At 41.4% G+C, this 18,813-nt stretch overlaps 1 protein-coding gene across 2 annotated transcripts in view; it reads right to left on the reverse strand.

Annotated features, from left to right (window-relative positions):
* CASK (calcium/calmodulin dependent serine protein kinase) overlaps nucleotides 1-14,033 on the reverse strand; it is a 217,267-nt gene extending 203,234 nt beyond the window's left edge. For both annotated transcript variants that reach the window (XM_065637084.1, XM_065637073.1), the window contains exon 1: nucleotides 13,116-14,033. In XM_065637084.1, the coding sequence (XP_065493156.1) occupies nucleotides 13,116-13,174 (59 nt within the window). In that variant the 5' untranslated portion in view covers nucleotides 13,175-14,033. The remainder of the gene's footprint in view (nucleotides 1-13,115) is intronic.
* Nucleotides 14,034-18,813: the final 4,780 nt, after the last annotated feature.

Here is an 18,813-nt window from a genome sequence, read left to right on the forward strand (position 1 = left end):
GAACCAAAAGGACAAAGAGGTGGAAAGCACATCTGAAGAAACACTGCTTGACAGACTTTTTTAGCCACAGAGATTAGATAAAGTAGAAAAATGTGAAAAATATAAAAAACATTTTCTGCTCCTTACAGTATGCAGGAAAGATTGGAGCAGATTTGTACTTACTAGGTATAAAACATGCTTGTCTGCTGAAACACCCTTCTTCTCCCTCAGACTGACTGAGTAGGAAAGCATGGCTGCTCAAATAAGAAGGCCAAGATCTTATTCCTCCCTGGTGAGAAAAATTAGGTAAACTTCCTTCTTCCACATATGCTCACAAGGACATAATTAGTGTGGAGAACTACCTCTCCTCTTCCTTGAATTCTAGGCAGAAGCGCCACAAAACTTTACTTCTTCCACACTGCAGAGGCAAAGTCAACCTACTAAAAGTTCTTTCGCCTACAGCTTTAATAAATATTCAGGGTGGGGAGAAGGGGAGGGAAGAGGGGGGATGGGGAAGCCTCCTGTATTAAATACATGAACTGTCATCAGGACTTTCAGGAGACAGTAACAGAACGGGTTGCTGTGTAGCACTCCCTGTAAGGAAAATAATCTAGGTTGCAACACTACAGTCTGCAGTCATCTGTAGATTCAAAGATAAAACCATAATAATGACACTTTTTCAAAGGTTCTGGTTCTTAGAACTTTGAGGACTAGAGAAACTCCTTGTTAGTTTTGATTTCAGAAACTGAAATCTGCAGCGAGCCAGTCTCCATGAGAGAAAAATTCTGACTGACAGACATCCTACAGTCTGCTGAAAGGCCAGTGAGTCTAAGAGAACTAAACAAGATCTCAAGGTAGGCCAGAACATACAGTGTGAAACAACATATAAAAGTATTGATATGAGAAAGAAATGGAAGGCAAAGTGGAGGAAAAAAGGCCAGAAAGAAGCTTTGGCGGAGCTACCGGGGAGCTTTATATTATAAAAGACATGCTGAAAGAATGAAAACTGGCAGAGAAACCCTTAAAAAACATTGTTATATTGACACCCAAATTATAAGTAAAACGTTGGTACTGAAGAGAGTAGCAAAAAATAAAACTGTTCTATATTCATTAACCAACCAACAGAGAAGGCAGAGTCAGATCCAGTATAATCTTTTCTTCAAGATATTCTGAAAGCACTCAAAGGTGTAAGAAGATGATGAACAAAACTAATTTTACAAAAGATTTAAATATGCATAAAAGTGCTATAAGGCAGTATATTAATCTCTAAAACCAAACTATAACCTTTCTGAAACATCTCAACATTACAAAAAGACACTAAGATTAACCACTTAAGGTATTGTATCATAGTAAAAACAGTAACATGAATGTGACTTGCAAATTTTTAACAGCCAAAATGAAAGCAAAAAGTACTGAAAGTTTGCTTATTAACTACGGCTGTATCTGAAGACAAGGCAAGAAAGAATACAAGATATTTCTCTTTAGAGAAACTCCCTAATGTTTTCTAAAGGAAATAAACACAGGACACAGCTATCTTCTTCACTGATACAAGCTTTACAAAACAAACTCTTTTAACAGCAGTGAGTCATAAAATCCAGCCAAAATTTGTCTTTTTAAGAGTATGGATGAAAATGTAGGACCAAATAGCAGTTCAGGATAAATTTCATCAAGAAACTAGAGATGGCAGCAAAGTCTCAAGCTATCAACTGAGAGTAAGAGGAAAAAGTTAAATGAAAAGGAAAGTTCTGAATAATTCTTACAGCTTTTTTCAAAAAGTAAGCACTTCAAGTCGTTTTCTCTTTCTCTTTTCAAGTCTCTTCTCTTTTTAAAGCAATGATTAAAAATATAAAAACTCATTAGAAAGAACAGGCAAAAACCACAGTAAGGCTTCATTTTTAAGTGCAATGACTTCACAGATCATTTTTAGCACATATCAGAAAACACATTTTAGAACAGGTTTCAATAAAATATGCATGTTTAAATCTACCGTGTATCAATACTCTCAGAAGTCACCACTAATTTCTGAATGTTCCAGCCAGGTATCTGAAACCACATTTCAGGAAGGTATTATTCTTATGCTTTTCCTTGGCTTTGCTACTGTAACAAATACTGAAAAGTTGGGTATAGGCGGAGTTTCAGGAAGAGAATTTTCCACTCTTATTTATCTGCAACACATTACATTTTAAAAAATACATTAGCAATATAGAAACTAAACCCTATTCTGAAAAACAACAAATATTCAGGGAAAGAATCACAAAAGTTTTGCTGATCTCATCTTTCTGCTGAATTGCATCCCTGAGAACACTCTAAAATTCTATACTTCTGGGTTTGCTGTTTAATCCTAAAATGAAAGAATCCCCAAGACATTGAAAAGTGCTGTCTCAACAGCAATGAATAGTTCAGTAACTCACAACTAAGGACAATACCCCAGCCAACCGTTCTGCTACATATTTTGCCTGGCTACTGACTGGGCCATGTTCTCAGAACCGCCCTATCGGTCCATGCCCAGCGCAGTGGCAGCTGCTACTCACTCACCAGTGCTTGGAATACTCACTCAAATTGGGAAGCACATCTTCAAGTCCTTCCCTAACACACAGCACCTGAAAAAGCACTCACCAGGCTAGAAGATATCCAAAACAAGGGTATTCCCAACACTCCCCACTGATGTTTTATGGAATCATTTAATATTCACCAGACCACTAAGGGAAAACAAGCATCCATGATGATCATACTCAATAAGCAAAAAATCTCCATCTCATTCCCTGTCCTTGTTCTGAGAGAATTGCATGTATTTCATACACACAACACAGGGGAATGAACTCTACAGCCAGCAATCTATTTGAAAATATCCCTAACCAGCAGACCAAAGAGACAATTCAGAGTTTTGAAAGCTCCAAACTACTAAGAAACCAAGAATCCAAGAAAGACGATACATCTGCAAGAGCTGGGAAAGTATCCTGTCTCAATGGCAGCTATGAAGTATTGAATACTTTCCAACTGGAAGTGCCTTCAGCTGACAAAAAAAAAAATGACACACTTGAGATCTAAGATTAGCAAAAGAGCTCCTGATATTTTAAGCACCCTGTTTACTTTATGCTTTTAAAGATAACTGAACCTTACATGCTGGACATCCAAGAAACTCAGACAACAGGTAGCCATTTTTTCCACAGAGGAAAAAGTTAATAAATAAATAAATAAATATCTTAATCTTATAGCTGTAACTGAGCAAAACGGTTTTGTCTGACCTTCAGTTTTGAAAGCCCCTTTTGTTGCTTTCACCTCTGTAGCACTGAAGCTCTGGAATTAAGATGCCTGCAGGAACACACTAAGGAAGAGATTATCTCTAGTTTGGGGGCTGTAGAACAGAAAACAGTGTTTTCTGTAAGCAGAAGCTGGTACTTTTCAATCTAAACTTGATCTACTATACTAACACAGAAATTTAAAAAATAAATAAAAGAAAAACAAAAACTCAAGTACTTTAATTGAAACGAGTTATTGATGAATGCAATACATTTTAAATTTAGGTTTAGACAAAACAAAATCTGAAAAAAAGCTCAGGAAAATGTTTATTTTGAATTTCTTGAATTTTCCAAAATATGCTATCAGTACTTTTGCACATAATCACATCAGAACCAGAAGTAACACTTAGATTTGGCTTCTATAAAAAGGAGAAGCACTCAAACATTAAGCATGCTTGTGGTTCAGAGTATATCCAACCACTAATATTTAAGCCCCAAAGGACAAAAGACATGCACACTTAAAGAGCATCTAACCATGTCATAAGCTAATATGCTTCAGAGTTAACTCAACTATTAAAAAAATTAAACCCCCCAGATTTACAGTTGCCTTACTAACTTTAATTTGACTTTATTTAGAATTTAATGAATTTAATTTTAGTTTGAATTTAGTGCTTGGTTTTAAATACAGGGAATGTTTATGTGTATAGAAGGAAGGAAGAAGCAAATTAAGACCATAAAAGCAACTGTTCGGGAAGTTCAACTAAGTGTGATTTTTGTGTGTGTGTGTGTTGATAATTGTTAACTTGCAACCTTTTTTTAAAAATAAAATAAAATAAAATAAAATAAATCTCTTTCCCTTTTCTCCTCCCCTTTCCTTACCATTTTCTGGATTATTGCAGGAAAGAGTTTGGAGGCTATCTTCCTGGTTATTATGCAAAAAAAGCCAAACAAGCTTCAAAAATCAACAACAAAGCATTTTACAATACGGCCTTAGTAGTTCGTTGTTGTCAAAGGTGAAGGAAGGGGTCCTGCACACCTTCTCTCTCTCCATTCCTATGTACCTCGAACTAGCCTTGACTATATTGTAGGTCTAATCAAGCCAGTGAAAACAGCAGAATAAGCCATTCAACAAGTGAATATTCATGTAATGCACCTACCTTGTATAGATCAGACACAAGCTAAAGCTGGGACAGAGGAAGTATGGTTCATGCAGGGCATGGAAGCACATAAAGAGAGCAAGACTTCCCTCTTCCAGCAGCAGCAAACTTAGTTCAGCTCACATCACAAAATTGCACTCATATACTCCCATAGTGCCTCCCACAGGGGAAAAATAAGACAAAGGCTACTACTACCATGTTTACAGAATCTACAAACCAGCTACAACTTGATACAGCCCTCCTTTGGGAACCATAATATACCTAAAGAGGTTGCAAGATTACACAGATGCAGGATTTCACCTCAGTTCCCACTCTGGTTAGCTGCTCTGCAGCTAGACCAGCGCTGACCAGACAGACGTTCTCTCTAAACCTATCTGAACCCAACCTATCTGGTCCTGCTGGATTCAAGTTCAACACTGGCAAACTTAAAGACCTCCACAAAGATCTGCTCTGTTCCAGGAAAAGTTACTAGGTCAGATCAGTACTGATGCAAGAAAGATCCTATCAGTTAAACAGATCATTCCCTAAATTTTTTTGTAATCTTCCCAGGCTACCCTCACCCCACCCCCACCTTCTATCTCATCTTTTCCTAACCAGTGAGAGGGGGACGAAGGGGTGGTTTGGAGAAGGGAATCTAAGATTAGCTCACTTGCTGCTTCACTACTCCTTTCGTTTACTAGTATATAGATCCCTCCAATCGAGTGTACATTGGTGCTTTCCCACTGTCCAGAACTGTTCACGTCTGTTCAGTATCAGGAACAACATCTGGAGCCAAAAAGAACAGGAGAAAAGTGGGAAGCTGACAACTCCATTTGTAGCAACAGCTGCAGGATTTCCCTGCAGCAGGGTGGAAGTAATGGGAGACCCTTTTGGTTGGCTTCTCTAACAAAAACAAAATTGGTAGAATAAAGAAGATAGAGAACAAGATAGAGGAACATGTCTGAAGATCTTGTCAGGAAGAGTTAAACTTCCCTTTAGGAGAAATAGTAAGAACATTTTTCTTTTGGTTTGTGTAGTAGTTTTTTTTTTTTTTTTTTCTGTTTCGTTGGTTGGTTGGTTGGTTTGTTTCCCTCTGGGAAGAGCAACACAGTACTCCATCAAAAAGGCAGAAGAGTTGAGGAGAAGTCTCAGGATGACAAAAAACAATGAACAGGGGACCACCTTTGTAAAGGCTTTTTTAAAACAAACAAAACAACAGCTCTAATACTGGGAAAGTCCATAATGAATCCTGAAGGCACAAAAGAAAAAAGGATACTTTATATACACACCTAAGAAGGCGTTTGGAAACAGATTTCATAAAGTTCTGAATATCTTAAAGGCTACTGTATCTGAGAAGCCTCAGCCTCACTACAGCTAAGACTTTTTCCTTACTCCCAGAGCTCTTTGGATCAAAAATTTCCAAATGTGAACTACCTTTCCAGCCCTGGTAACAGTGAGTTTAAATGAAGTCAAGAGTTATCTAAGAATCATGCATTCCCTATAAAAGGCACACTTTAAAATTGTAAGGGTTTCTCAATCTCTGCTACAGCATAACTGATACTTAGAACTCCTCTTTCAACTTAGCTGAAAATGCTTCCTAAACAACTGAACTGAAACAGGACACATTTTATACCAGTTTAAATGCCCATATAAAACTTATACCCCAGCTTTTACTTCTAAAAATTTTGTTCAGAGGCAAGTTCATTACAGCTTTCTTGATTTGCATATCCTAGGAAATGTATGCAATATTAAATGCTAGGAGTAACTGCTTATGTCCACACTATCCAGAAAAGAAAATGCGGATGCTAGTCAAAAATGAAATCGGAGTACTCACAAGCAGTTACATATGCCATTGGGAAGCCAAAGAAACAAGTGAAGGAGCCAAGTGAAAATCTATTTAATCAAATGCTATTTAGAAAACCTCTGGTGAAAGGAAAATATACAGAACTTGAGGGGCACACAATGAACTTTAAGTGTGTAAGAACTATGTATCACTCACAAATGTCTTCACGTGGTGAAGACACGTTTTAACTATTGGTTTCTGAAAAAGCTAAGTCAATATAGAAATTGACAAAATATTGACAATACAAGAATCCTGACAAATCCTAAGCCTGGAAGGAAAGTACAGCCCCACTATACTCTGAATATTGCAATAAAAGACATGAAAGTATGTAGGTAAGAAGGCTACCTCTTCTTACCCTATTCTAGCAAAAAGATATGAAAGTAAAAGAGCAAGGCACTCTTTAACCAAGGGAGGGTTACTTCTGCCATTTGAACAGAAGTTTGAGAATACATTAGCCCTTTTAGTTCTAAATTTATCCTATAACGGTTTTCTAGTTGTTTCTCTGAAAAGACACCTTTGTTTCTCATACGAACTGAAGAGAAAAATTAAATCCTCATTATACTGCAAAGATCTTTTATGGTCAAGCTCTGAAAATTATTCCAAACCTTATTTAGCTGTTTCCATCTAGGAAAAAGATATTGGCAAGAACGTAGCTCAAACACCAGTAACACTATCGTAGCTGAAACGCGAAAACTGGCTGTGCACTTCTGTTTCTGACAAGGGAGGCATTCGTTTTACCAACAGACATCTCCCAAGAAACATTGTAACTCACTCTAAATACAGTAGAAGTTTATTAAAAGAAATTACAAACCTGACACTCTAAAATACAGTTCAGTTTACAGCTACACTGAAGTGAAGGCTCTCTCTCCCCACACTTTGGATGCCTCACCTAGGTAACCTCTTACATGCTTATGTGATATACGCAAATAAAAAGAAAAGAGTTTCTTGAGGTTCATTTGGTGGGCATATCAGCTGATTAGTATACTATCTTAAGACATCAGTCTAACTTTTTAAATGACTAGGAATTATAATTCTGGCCATGCATGTAATATATCCTGTACAAACATTTTCACGCTGTATATTAAAAAAATACTCATGCCTGGAAAAAGGAGAATTCATAAAAGAGTTCTTTTTATTACCTCCATAATTTGGCATAAACAACAACTACTTTTAATTCTGAGGTCACCATTCTTTAGATGGCACATTTAAGTTGCCTACAGGTTTTTAAAAGTGATCTTTGGAAACATCATACCAGGGTTAATACTGCTCAATTACCTTCCATTGTCATGACATCTGTATAACAGATTATGAAAAGGCCACTGCAGAGGACACAGGGAGCTAAGTAGGTGAGTAGCTGTTGACACAAAATATGGGCCTTTTCTTTCCCTAACATTTGTTTATCCTGAAGCATTTGATCTCAAGCATTGTGTTTGAATTTACGTGATTATCAGGGATCACTTAGGTCCTAAAGCCTAGCCCCTCTTCTTGGAGGCAACAAAGTTTCACACTATTTTATTAAAAAGATCAAACTCTTAACTTAGCAAATCTTCAAAGACAAAGTATTTGTCCCGCAACTTCTCACAGACAGCTGCTCCAGAATCTCAGTAGTAAATAGGTCTAAAATCTTCCAGTTTTCAGCCTCAAATTACTCAGGACTAGTCTGCACATATTTGCTCATCTGCTCTTACCTTCGAGGGCTTCCTTCTCTTGGGTGTTTAAGCACAAAAACATATTTGCAAAGCCCTTGCACAATCTTTCTTAGTTTGCATTTTCCTAGGTCAAGTTCCTTCAAACTTGCCTCTTAAGCAAGTCTCTACTTTTCAATCATTACAGCTGTCTTGTTCACATCACAGGGATGTGAACTGTAAGAATGTGGCTGCTTATCAAAACAACACTAGAAAAAGCCACACAAATGGAAAGGAGTACTGATTAAAAGGTTGTATTCTGCAACTAGGTATATTAATTCTACTGTGTTCAGCTACAGTTGAACCTCTTAAGTAGACAGCACCTCTTAATAGAAACAGGTCACCATTACAGTTAAAATCCATAGCAGAATAACTTAGCTAAGGAGATATTCTAGCAACTCTACACTTCAAATAATGTACTATTATTTTCCTGAAGCAATGCACATTATGACCTCATGCTTAAATCAAATATTCATTATAATCTGTTATTCTGAAACCCTGTAACACAGAAAACAGATGAGAAAGTTTTATTAGTACACTCATACTTCAAACAGTACTAATAAACTCAAAAGCTAAACTAGACAAATAACTTTCCAAACTCCAGAGAAGTCGCCTTTCCTCTCTCCCCTTTCCAAACGATGAGTACATAACACAGTTGTTCCACATTTTCATTTGGCTTGTCAAAATTATACCCAACAGTTATTTGAATCGGTTTTACTGGAGATGCAAAATGTCAATGGTGTACTAGAGAAAAAGTACATTTGAGAGTAAATGGTATTCACACTCCTGTGCTGAGAAAATGGAGGCAACAATGGAAAACAATATCACTGAAACCATCAAAATACTTTTGGATAGTTTCGTTATCGCTATATTTAAAATTATTAAACTATTTATTGGACAAGGAAACCATGAGCTTTCTCCTCCCTTTCCTAAACACTCCCAGCCTGGGGCATAAACCTAAAGCTTCTCCATCTCAAGGTAATAGTTTAGGATGAAACTGCAACACCACCCTCTTGTCTGACTTCAGTGGGATACAAGCCGTCATACTCTGATGAAAAAAAAGAAATCCCCTGTCTGACTTCCCACCTCAAGACCTTGCATCCTCCCCTCACATCTCCTGCAATGTTCCAGCAGCACTGGGAGGCTGCAGAGAGAGTAACACTTGCAGGCTCTAAGCACTTTAACTCCTCTTTACTAGATGGAAGAGCCCAAGTAGAGAGAATCATCATCCCATGGCAGGGGAAGGAGGGATGAAAACAACCTAAAATCATCAGTGTGCAGTGCAGAAAACGACTACACTGAACCCAGTCATATTGTAGAGAACATCCTGAAAGCAACAATAGTATTGGCACCAATCATCACATTACACTTTGGTACTAAAAATACCAACAACTGAACTGCTACTATGCACAATGACTGCCCATATATATGGTCCACAAATGGAAGAGAAAATTACAAAAATTTAGAGTTTAAGTTACTATTGATATGAAGACCAATTATTTCAATTGTGATCAACGCCCTTTTTAAAACAAATAAACTACTATCAACTTTATCACATAGTATTTACAACTTAAAAATTTGGAGAAATTTTTAAGCAACCTGCAATCCTATTGTTAGAAAGGTAAGACAATCTTTGGGGTACTCCTCTAATGCTAACAAAAACCAACATGAATCCCAAGAGGTACAGAAACTCAAAACCACATGATGTAAACTAAAGTCCTTGGAGAACAAGGACTCTATCATAAAAGCCATACTTTGGTCTTCTACATTCAATACCAACTACAGACAGGCATTCTTTCTGGCATAAAGAAAACTACTGCTCTGAGTATATGAAGCTCCTATGACAAACTCAGAAAAGTATTCGCCTCGGATGAATACCCAAGAGGTTTCAACTCTACACCTACCAAGTTTTCTAAGCTACTCAATGCATTCTGAATGAAAATTTTAATTTAAAAAAATAAAGAAGTACACTTAAGACTATTATCTGTGAACTGTAAATCAAATGGCTTAAATATTTAGCTTGTGTACTTCTTAACCAATACACAGTGAGAATATTTTCAAAGTTACCTAGAAGCAAGTTTGGGAAAAAAAAAAAAAAAAAAAAAAAGGCACACCTTTGATTTTCATCACTGCCAGTTATACTGAGATACGTTAACACATATTTGAAGGGTGACAAAGAAATCTCCAATTTACTTCTTGTTTTAAGTGTGCTTGTGTCAGCCAAGTCTAAAGACAAGACAGTAACCTAGAACATAACACATCTGGTAAGGTAAAACTGCATGACTACTCTTAGTCTCATAAATGACACTTTTAAAAGTTTAACAAGAAATTGGGATTATTATTCCAATTTTTATCTCTATATAGCTTTCAGTAATGGAAAGGCATACTGGAAATATGTGCAAATGAAGATTTCCCTTAATTTTTTCCCTGAAGGAAACATGAACTAGAACTTCCCTCTATGCCTCCTGGCCTTTCTTTTCTCCTGCACCTATTCGAAATGAAAAATGCATGCTTGCAGAACTTAAACACATTAAATGCCACATAATAAACAGTTTATCACTGTCGTTCCAATCAATTCATTCATATACTATTGCACTGTAGTTGTTCCACATGCCAGCACACCAAAAGCTATTATCACTGTGTTTACACAAAGTAAGTGTTATCCATTTATTTTATTTAAAAGCATTTAAAGTTTATCCTAAAGATCAGAGTATGCCTCAACACGTTGGACCACACATTGTCAGCGAAGAAACTATTGCCTTATTTCTCTAGTAAATTGTATAAGAACTTTGGGACTTCTCTTAGACTAACTATTCAGACATTTTACAGGCAAAGTTCTCCTTCCCACACCCTTCGTAAAAATACCTTTTACTACTTCAAATGACAGTGGTAACTACCTATTTAGGAAAGATAAATTACATATTTTAATATTTCATGTGTCTGAAATGCAAATCAGGACCAGATGTGCTATTTGCAAGAACCAAATTACTGGATCAATCAATAATAAATCATAGGAACATGAAGACATTTAGTGAATGTTTCACTGAAAGATGCATATGTAGCAAGTCAAAAAAAATTTACAGCAGCTTTCCTCCAGTTGCTTAAATACAGGTAAGGAGGTACCCAAAATCTGTAAGCTAAATAAAGATGCTGCAGCCCTGCTTCCCTGGAAGTCACCTGTGTAGTATTGCAAAGAAACAGGAATACTAATACACCTCTGCATTAAATTGTGTATTTATTTTAAATGTTTTTTTTCAGATGACTGATGTGACATCTGTGCAGAAAAGCCTAAACAATCACAATGAGTTATCAACCCTTCACACCATCACTGCTGCTATTTTCAGTGATACACCCTGTTTTTGCTACAGTGCTCTTGGCATCATTATGCTACTGTGATTCAATATTTATCTGTTAGATCTGTGTTACATCACACCACCACCTATACTACCTAAATCTCACATTGAACTTCTGTAGCTAATACCTAATCCACAGTTTTTGAGCTCTCTCTTCAAAATTTTCTGATCACAAAGCAAAATGTCATTTGAGATGTGCAAACAGTTCAGACCCCTGTGAATCATCCATTCTCTAAAAGGGTGTGCGGTCATGCAAAATCACCGCACCTTCTTTCTAACGGTAATCAGGTATGAATAAAATAGTGTGTGAACTGCAGTGGTTAGCATAAAACCACTCATGAAAGGAGCATACCAAAAATTGTCTTCAAAACATGTTTAATAACAGAATTTTGTTTCTCAGCTACAGAAGCTCCTCACCAACAACCAGCACTAAGCTAAAGCAATCGCTTACCATTTAGGACAGCCAATAAGGCCCTGAAAGCTTAATATTTTGAAAAGTTGTTTCTCTTAAGAGAAAGGTAGTAATACCTTGAGAAATGACAGAACTGAGCACTGAAACTTCTGCTGACAATGAAGTCACCTGCCAAGTCCAAAGCTAGCATTTTAGTATGATCCTGAGGAAAGATTATTTCTCAAATATTTTTAGCTCTAGCTTTGAAAGTAGACAGCACTTGATATATACTGAAAAGCATTATGGTGGAGAGCGGGCAAGAGAATACATGCAGAAAAAAAATATTTGTTTACAATCAAAACACAGTGAACAATTGTTCTTCGAAAATCCATTGTCAGGAAGAAAAAACTGCAAACACATTGAGCAGCGTCACTACAAAGGTTTCCAAAGCAATCTTGGCTTTGGAATCAGAAACACATAGAAAATTCAGAAGTCAAAATATTGCTACATCTTTCATGCCCATTTTGCAATACCGACACAACTACAGAAAATACGTGAAAGATGACAAATAAGTAAAAAATTTATTTTGAAACCGGACAGTCACAAAAATACGAGCGGGGGGAATGGAGTTCAGCTTTAATTCTTTATCACCATCTGATTTGGGGGATTCCATGCATTTTCTTGGTGCGATTACAGAGACTGAGACTTGAACTGTCATTTTCATCCACACTACAACAGTGGTAACTTGAAACAGGCAGCTGGGGAACGCTAGCAACTACCTCACCTCCTAGGTTTGATACAAGGTTTAACAGCAGTTGCATAATAAGACTCAAACGGCCAAACACTCCTAGTGCCTTACACATCTCTATTTCCACACGAATGAGAGTGGAGTGAAAGACCTGGATGAAAACCGAGCACTACCCGAGTATCACTAGTACTGCCACTGACAAGCTGGTTATTATGCAGTAAAGAAGAGGAAACCCCAACACCTGGTGCACAAATATGCAGACACCCAGTGAATAGGTGGATCTACAGAGAGATATCTTCCCTTTCCCTTCCCCAATAGGCAATCCTTGATGGGTGTGCCAGGAATGGGATATAGGGGGGAGGAGAAGAAAAGGGGTGGGAAGTGGTTGCCGCTTGCTGCAGCCAGCCTGAGTGATGGTTAGGTGGTTAATCATGGTGGCTGAGGAACCATGGGGTCACTGCTCCCCCGTCCGCCTCCCGTGTAATGAGGGAGGTGGGCAGCGCGGCGGAGGCACTCGCCGTGTCACCGCCACCAGCTAAGGGGGGGACCCGGACCCCGCACCGCTCACACGGACCCACTGGCGGCAGCGACTCAGGTGGGTGCCGAGCAGTGCATCCCTCTCCCCCCCCGGCCGGCAGGAGGGGCCGGGCACGGGGGCACGGCCGCCCCCCTCCCCCGCTCTGCCCGGTGGCGCACACGCCCGCCCGGCCCTGCCCGCCTCCCGCTCCCCGCGGGACTCACTTGCCGATCACCTCGCAGAGCTCGTACACGTCCTCGAACAGCACGTCGTCGTCGGCCATGGTCCGGGCGGGGGGGGATCAGCCCGAGAGGCGGCGGCCCCGGGGAGGGGGGGCGGGAGAGAGGGAGGGAGGAAAGGGGAGCGGGGGGGGGGGGGGCCGCGGGCACGGTCCTCGCCGCGCGGCGCGCTCCCCTGCCGGTCAGCGCCAACCGCCACCACCACGGTAAATCCCAGCCGCTACGGCAGCTCCCGCCGCCGCCACCTTCCTGGGGCGCCGCCGCCGCCCGCCCGGGGGCTCCCGCGGCCGCGCCGGGACTCCCCGCTCCTCCTCCCGCGGGCCGCAGCCGCCGCTCCCCGCGCGTGTCACACACTCCGCGACCCCACCTTCCTCCGCCCCCCACCCCCCTCCCGCCCCCTCCCTCCCCCTCTCGGCCGGCTACTCCCCAGCGGCAGCGGGCGGGCAGCTCCGGCTAGCGGGGCGGTGCGAGGTCCATGGAGGGGCTCGGCGCGGTGGGGAAGAGGGGCCGGCGGCAGGCGGCAGCGCCGACTCGCTCCTTCGCCGAGCGGGCGGCCGCGCGCTCCCGCCCGGGAGGGCTTGGGAGGGGGGGAGGGGGGGGAAGCGCGCGCCGGGAGGGAGGATAATAGTGGGAGGGGGAGGGGCGGGGAGCTGCAGGCGCGGCCGTTGGTTACGCTCCCAGGCGCGAGGAGGAGGAGAAGCAGCAGCAGCAACGGCGGCAGCGGCCGCGATAGGCACTCGCTTTACTGGAGGGCGGGCGCGCGCTCCGAGTCGCCGTCACGCAAAGCCGTCACGGCGCGCGGGGGCGGGTGGCGGGGCGCGCGCGCGAGCGCGCCGGCAGACCGAGCAGGCGCGGCACGCACGCACGCACGCGGGGGGCTGCGTTCGCTTCCGCTCCCTTTCTCTCCACCCCTCCCCCCATAGCCTCGCCAGAAGCGCGCGCGGGGCCACGCCCACCATCCGTTTGGGGGGTCGGGAGGGAGGCGGCGGGGCGGCGATCGCGCCGGTGTGCGCAGGCGCGGGCCGCGATGACGTCATGGCACGGGGAGGGGGTCGGCGGCTGCGGTGCGTGAGGGTGCGGCCGGGCCGGGCCGGGCGGAGCGGCGGCGGCTCGCAGGGCCGGGCGGGGCTCAGGTACCGACCTGCCTCGGCACCCCCTGCTGCCCGCCCGCTGAGCGCCAGCGGCTTGCCCGGGGCCGGCGGTGTAAGGACCGGCGGCCCCGCCCGCTGAGGGCGGCCTTGGAGCTGGGGGGCGTGTGGCAGGTGCGAGGGGCGGGGGAGAGAGAGGGAGACGGGCCGCTCTGTCGCGGGACGCGAAGGCCGCTGCTTAGGTAAAGAGTGGGGCGTTTCAGCTGCACACACGCGTGGTCTCTGGTGAGTGGCGTCTCTTCTCGTTTTCACGATCTCGACTGCAATAATAAAGAACCTCTCTGCAAAACTGGGCTTGTAGAGCTTTGTCCAGGGGCGGGTGAAGTGTTTTTTTCTTTTTTTTTTTTTTTTTTTTTTTTTTCCCCCCAAGGGGTTGTAAGTATTTTCTGGAGCACAATTTGAAACCTCTTTGTTATTAGGAAAAGAGTCATCTTATTAGCCCTAAAAGCAGTGAATTCGAAGAACCTTTTGGTAGTGCTCTTAGGTACGCTCTTCCAGTTGGGCAAGTAACTGAGGGCTGTCGTTTCTCTTAATAGCTACTTCAAAACAATGTCTGAGACATCTGGTGAATTTTAAAACACTTAAGTACTTTCCTGATATATTGTGTCCCATGATCTTTAACATGTTGCACAGAAAACTGTATAAGAAAAATAGATGTGAGTTGCAAGTGTGTGCTTTTCCAAGTTTTGAATTAGATGGCTTGTAAAAGAAAGCAAAGTTCTTTTGAAGAAATTAAGTCAGGAACCGTTGCAGTTTACAAAGCATTTATTTTTGCCAAAGTACTTTAGCACACATGCAACTTCTTAAAACTCATTAACAAAGGTAAATTAAACACTTGTTCCCCCACACACAGAAAGAACCTGTCAAAGCAGAATTATCTGATGAAATGGTTTAAAGGTTGGCTTTAAAATGCAGAGCTGATGACTCTTCACCAAGAACACCTTGTTCCTGTTTCCAGACAAATTAAAAAGAAAAAATCCTGAAAAGCCATGAAAATAATTACATCTATCTCCTCCACAATGGTACCATGTAAGTTGAGGCATTACTGTGAGGCTATGCTCTGTGCCATACAAACCTTTAAAAATACTTAAACACCATCTGCTGTTCGGAATGCAAACAAAAAGCCAATATATTTAGAATGGTCCCTAAATTTCACACAGCTAAACATGTGGGCAACCATTTTTTCCTTTTGCCACACAGGCCTCCCAGTAGTGAATTTTAGAATATGAGTGAGCGTTCACTTATATGTTGAGCAGAAATTGTCATCTGACTATATGCAAAGCTGCCATTAGAAGCTAACAAGAAAAACTGATAACAAAAGGCACGAGGAAGAAAAAATGCTTATAACAGATCCCTTTTCCAGCTGAGGCAAATGCTTTGGCCACTCCAGTGCATCACTTCACAGAGGTCTCACCTTCCTCTGGCTGCAAAGTGCTGAGAGTCATACCAGCCCACATCACCCGGGTGTGACAGGTTAAACCGAAAACAAGGAATACCAAGCATGATACATGAGGGACTTTGAGCCAAAATACTGTAATAGGACAAGCCCTTTAAGAACTTTGGAGGGCAGTTGGCTCCTCTTTGGCATGGCACAGCACATAAACATAGTTTCCTGCTAATGGATGGGGTCTCAGAGCACAGGTTGGAGAGTTAAGAGTTGTTGTGTGGGAGGGTGATTTCTTGGAAGACACTGAACAAGATGGGCTTTCCCTAAGAGAGGTGGTTCACTCCCCAGCATCTAACCTACTTGAAGGGTCCTACTACCTTCCAGTAAGGAGAGTAGCAGCCGCTTTTTTTTTTTTTTCCTGTTTTGGAGCAAAGGCGACGCTTTAGAGCAGCTGTTGCATTCATTGCTTAGGCTGGCAAGAAGCAAGGTAAATCTATCAAAGCCTACAGATGTGTCAGTTGTCTACATTCCGTGCAGGGGGAGAGCAAAAACGGGCGCTACCTACCATTAGAGTTGTATGAGAAGAATCTGTCTGAGCTAGGATTTGTGTGCAGATCTGTATCATAAAAAGTTGCACACTGAACCAGCAAAAGCAGCAAGGATACCACTACATCAGCAATTACTAGAACAAATGAGAACTATGCTGTAACTAATCTTAGTTTCAGATCGAATGGGCTCAAGAAAATAAGAGCATTAGTTTGCCAAGTTTGTCAGCAGCCAATACCCAACTCACAGAAGCTATGCATACATAGATATGTTTGTGATTGTGAATTTCAGTTTGAAAGTAGTCTTTCACATGCAGGCATTACTGATTTTTGTCCAGGTATCCAATACAAATCTTATAGATTCTGGGTTTAATTTAAAAGCTTAAGGTTAAATTATGAAATACACACATCTAACGTCTCATTAAAATGTATGTAACAGTAATGTTTGGAATACAAGCAGAAGAAACTTTACACTTGAGACCTGGAGTGATTTACTTGTAGGGATAATCGTTGGTCTGAAAACGGTTCAGGGCATCGGTTGTTTCAGGGCTGGGAGAGATATTTCTTCATAGGGAAATAAGAAGAAAAATTCACTGACTCTTCCTAGGAAGCGAATGCTTTGCAATCCGCAGAAGCCCTCCCCAAACCACTGCACGTGTTGGAGCTGCCTGTCTGTCAGATTCTGAACTGCCAGGTTTGTGTGGTGTATTTTTAGGCAAACCAGTATTGTCGTTTAGTTCAAAAGTTTATTTTAAAGCCCTAAGAAATAGCTGATTATGGACTTGGGCACATGAAAACACATTTCTTACGATTTATGTGGGTTTCAAATTTTGTTTGGCTGTGGTCTTCTCAGGGTGTGCACACACGCTCTGCACACTGTTGGTGAGCCACAGGGCAGATAAGTTGTTCAAAGGTTGTCGATGGAACAACAGTTATCAGTTACATACAAACAGCCTTTATAGTGTTTTCATTTAAAAGCATGATATAAAAGGTATATGATGATAAACAAGAAATTTTAAGGGTTTGACAGTGTTTTGTAATCCAAAAGACATAGGAAGAACCAAATTCTGTGCCTCAGATCCTAAGTATAACAGGGCCCTCTTGTCTGTAACCAAGCTATTAATTCACTCCCTCTCACGAAGTTTGATGATGATACCGACACTGGAGATGAATATGAACTGTTCGTACTTCATAAGAGAGAATATTGGAGGCCTACCAGATTTCTGACAAACTGTGCCATATTGCTTAGGAGTGCAAATTCTATGAACTGAAAATAGTTCATATTTTGGGCAATAGAAGTGTATTTTAGTTGCAGTGAAAAGAGACAATGTTTTGATTACAACAGCCACAGACATTTTCAATCCTTGTAAAAAATGACAGTCAAAAGAAAGCCCCAAAAGCCATCAGCCAACCGTGAGTAACTCCGGATAACTTCTTACAGAAGTATGTGATTTAATCAGCCTGGAACTCCGTGGTGTGGCAGAGCAGCCTGCAGCTGCAGAGCTCAGGTGTAGCACAGTGCACAAGTCATGCCACACCATAATTACAGAGCCTGTGTTTCCCACAAATGCATGTCTTAACAGGTGAATGATGTTTGTCTAGGAAGATAAATCTCCAACTGCATTTTTTCCTTAGTGGAGGTTTTTTTATTTTTTTTTTAAGTTATTCCATGGTGTCAATTCTCCATTGTTCAATGAGCAGTGGACTTTCACTGCCACTCTTCCTCACTGAAGGCACTATCAGGTCTCTCTCTTTTCTGCAGCCCCTTATCTTCAAAGGACAGTTGGAACTTATCTCTGGGATCCGTACCTTGCCCCCATCTAATTCTGTTGAAATTGACACCCAGGTTCAAAAGTTCTTGGGAAAGATTCAGGCATGTACCTGTATGTGAACATGGAAAAGCATAAACATAATTTCCTCAGGCAACCAGCCAAGAGCTGCCTCTTTTTAAGGAGGGATTCTTCTTCACAGCCCTTCAGATATGGTGACCACATCCCCTTCGCCAGACACTCAATTAACACTGACCCAACCACCCAGCTGGGAGAGAGTGCCAGGTCAAGTAATCAGCCAAGTCTTGGTCAAGGAATGGTAAGGGAGAAAGTCATGTTCCTTATCTGTAATTAGACCCCAGTCATAATTAAGCATGAATTACAGTAACACTACTGAAGATAGGTAGTAAACTAAAGCAAAGTTGAGCGTATCTATTACTGCCAAAGAAGCTCAAAGTCACCCTTCAAAATCAGTTTCCAAACAAGAAACAGTCCCATATAGGAACAGCTGGCAATGTCAAAAGAGAGAGGAAGACTTAAAAATGACACAAATGCCTGCTTGAGTTTCTTTTTTAGATATTTCTTGCCATTCTGGTTTTTCTTTACTTAGTCTGTGTACTCTGTACCTGTGAACAATTGGATTACTGGAGATGCTTATTTCTTCTTCCCAGTTGCAGCTTTTCCTCATTGATGGGTGTGGATTAAATAATATGAATTGTGGAGGAATACTGACCATGATCCTTTTATTTAATCTTTTTTTTAAATTTAAAAGATCTTACAAGATGTACAGAGGATAAAACTAGGTAATAAAAACAATGCAAAATTCTGGTTATC

This window comes from Caloenas nicobarica, chromosome 1, assembly GCF_036013445.1.
Source record: "Caloenas nicobarica isolate bCalNic1 chromosome 1, bCalNic1.hap1, whole genome shotgun sequence".
NCBI classification, from domain to species: Eukaryota; Metazoa; Chordata; class Aves; order Columbiformes; family Columbidae; genus Caloenas; species Caloenas nicobarica.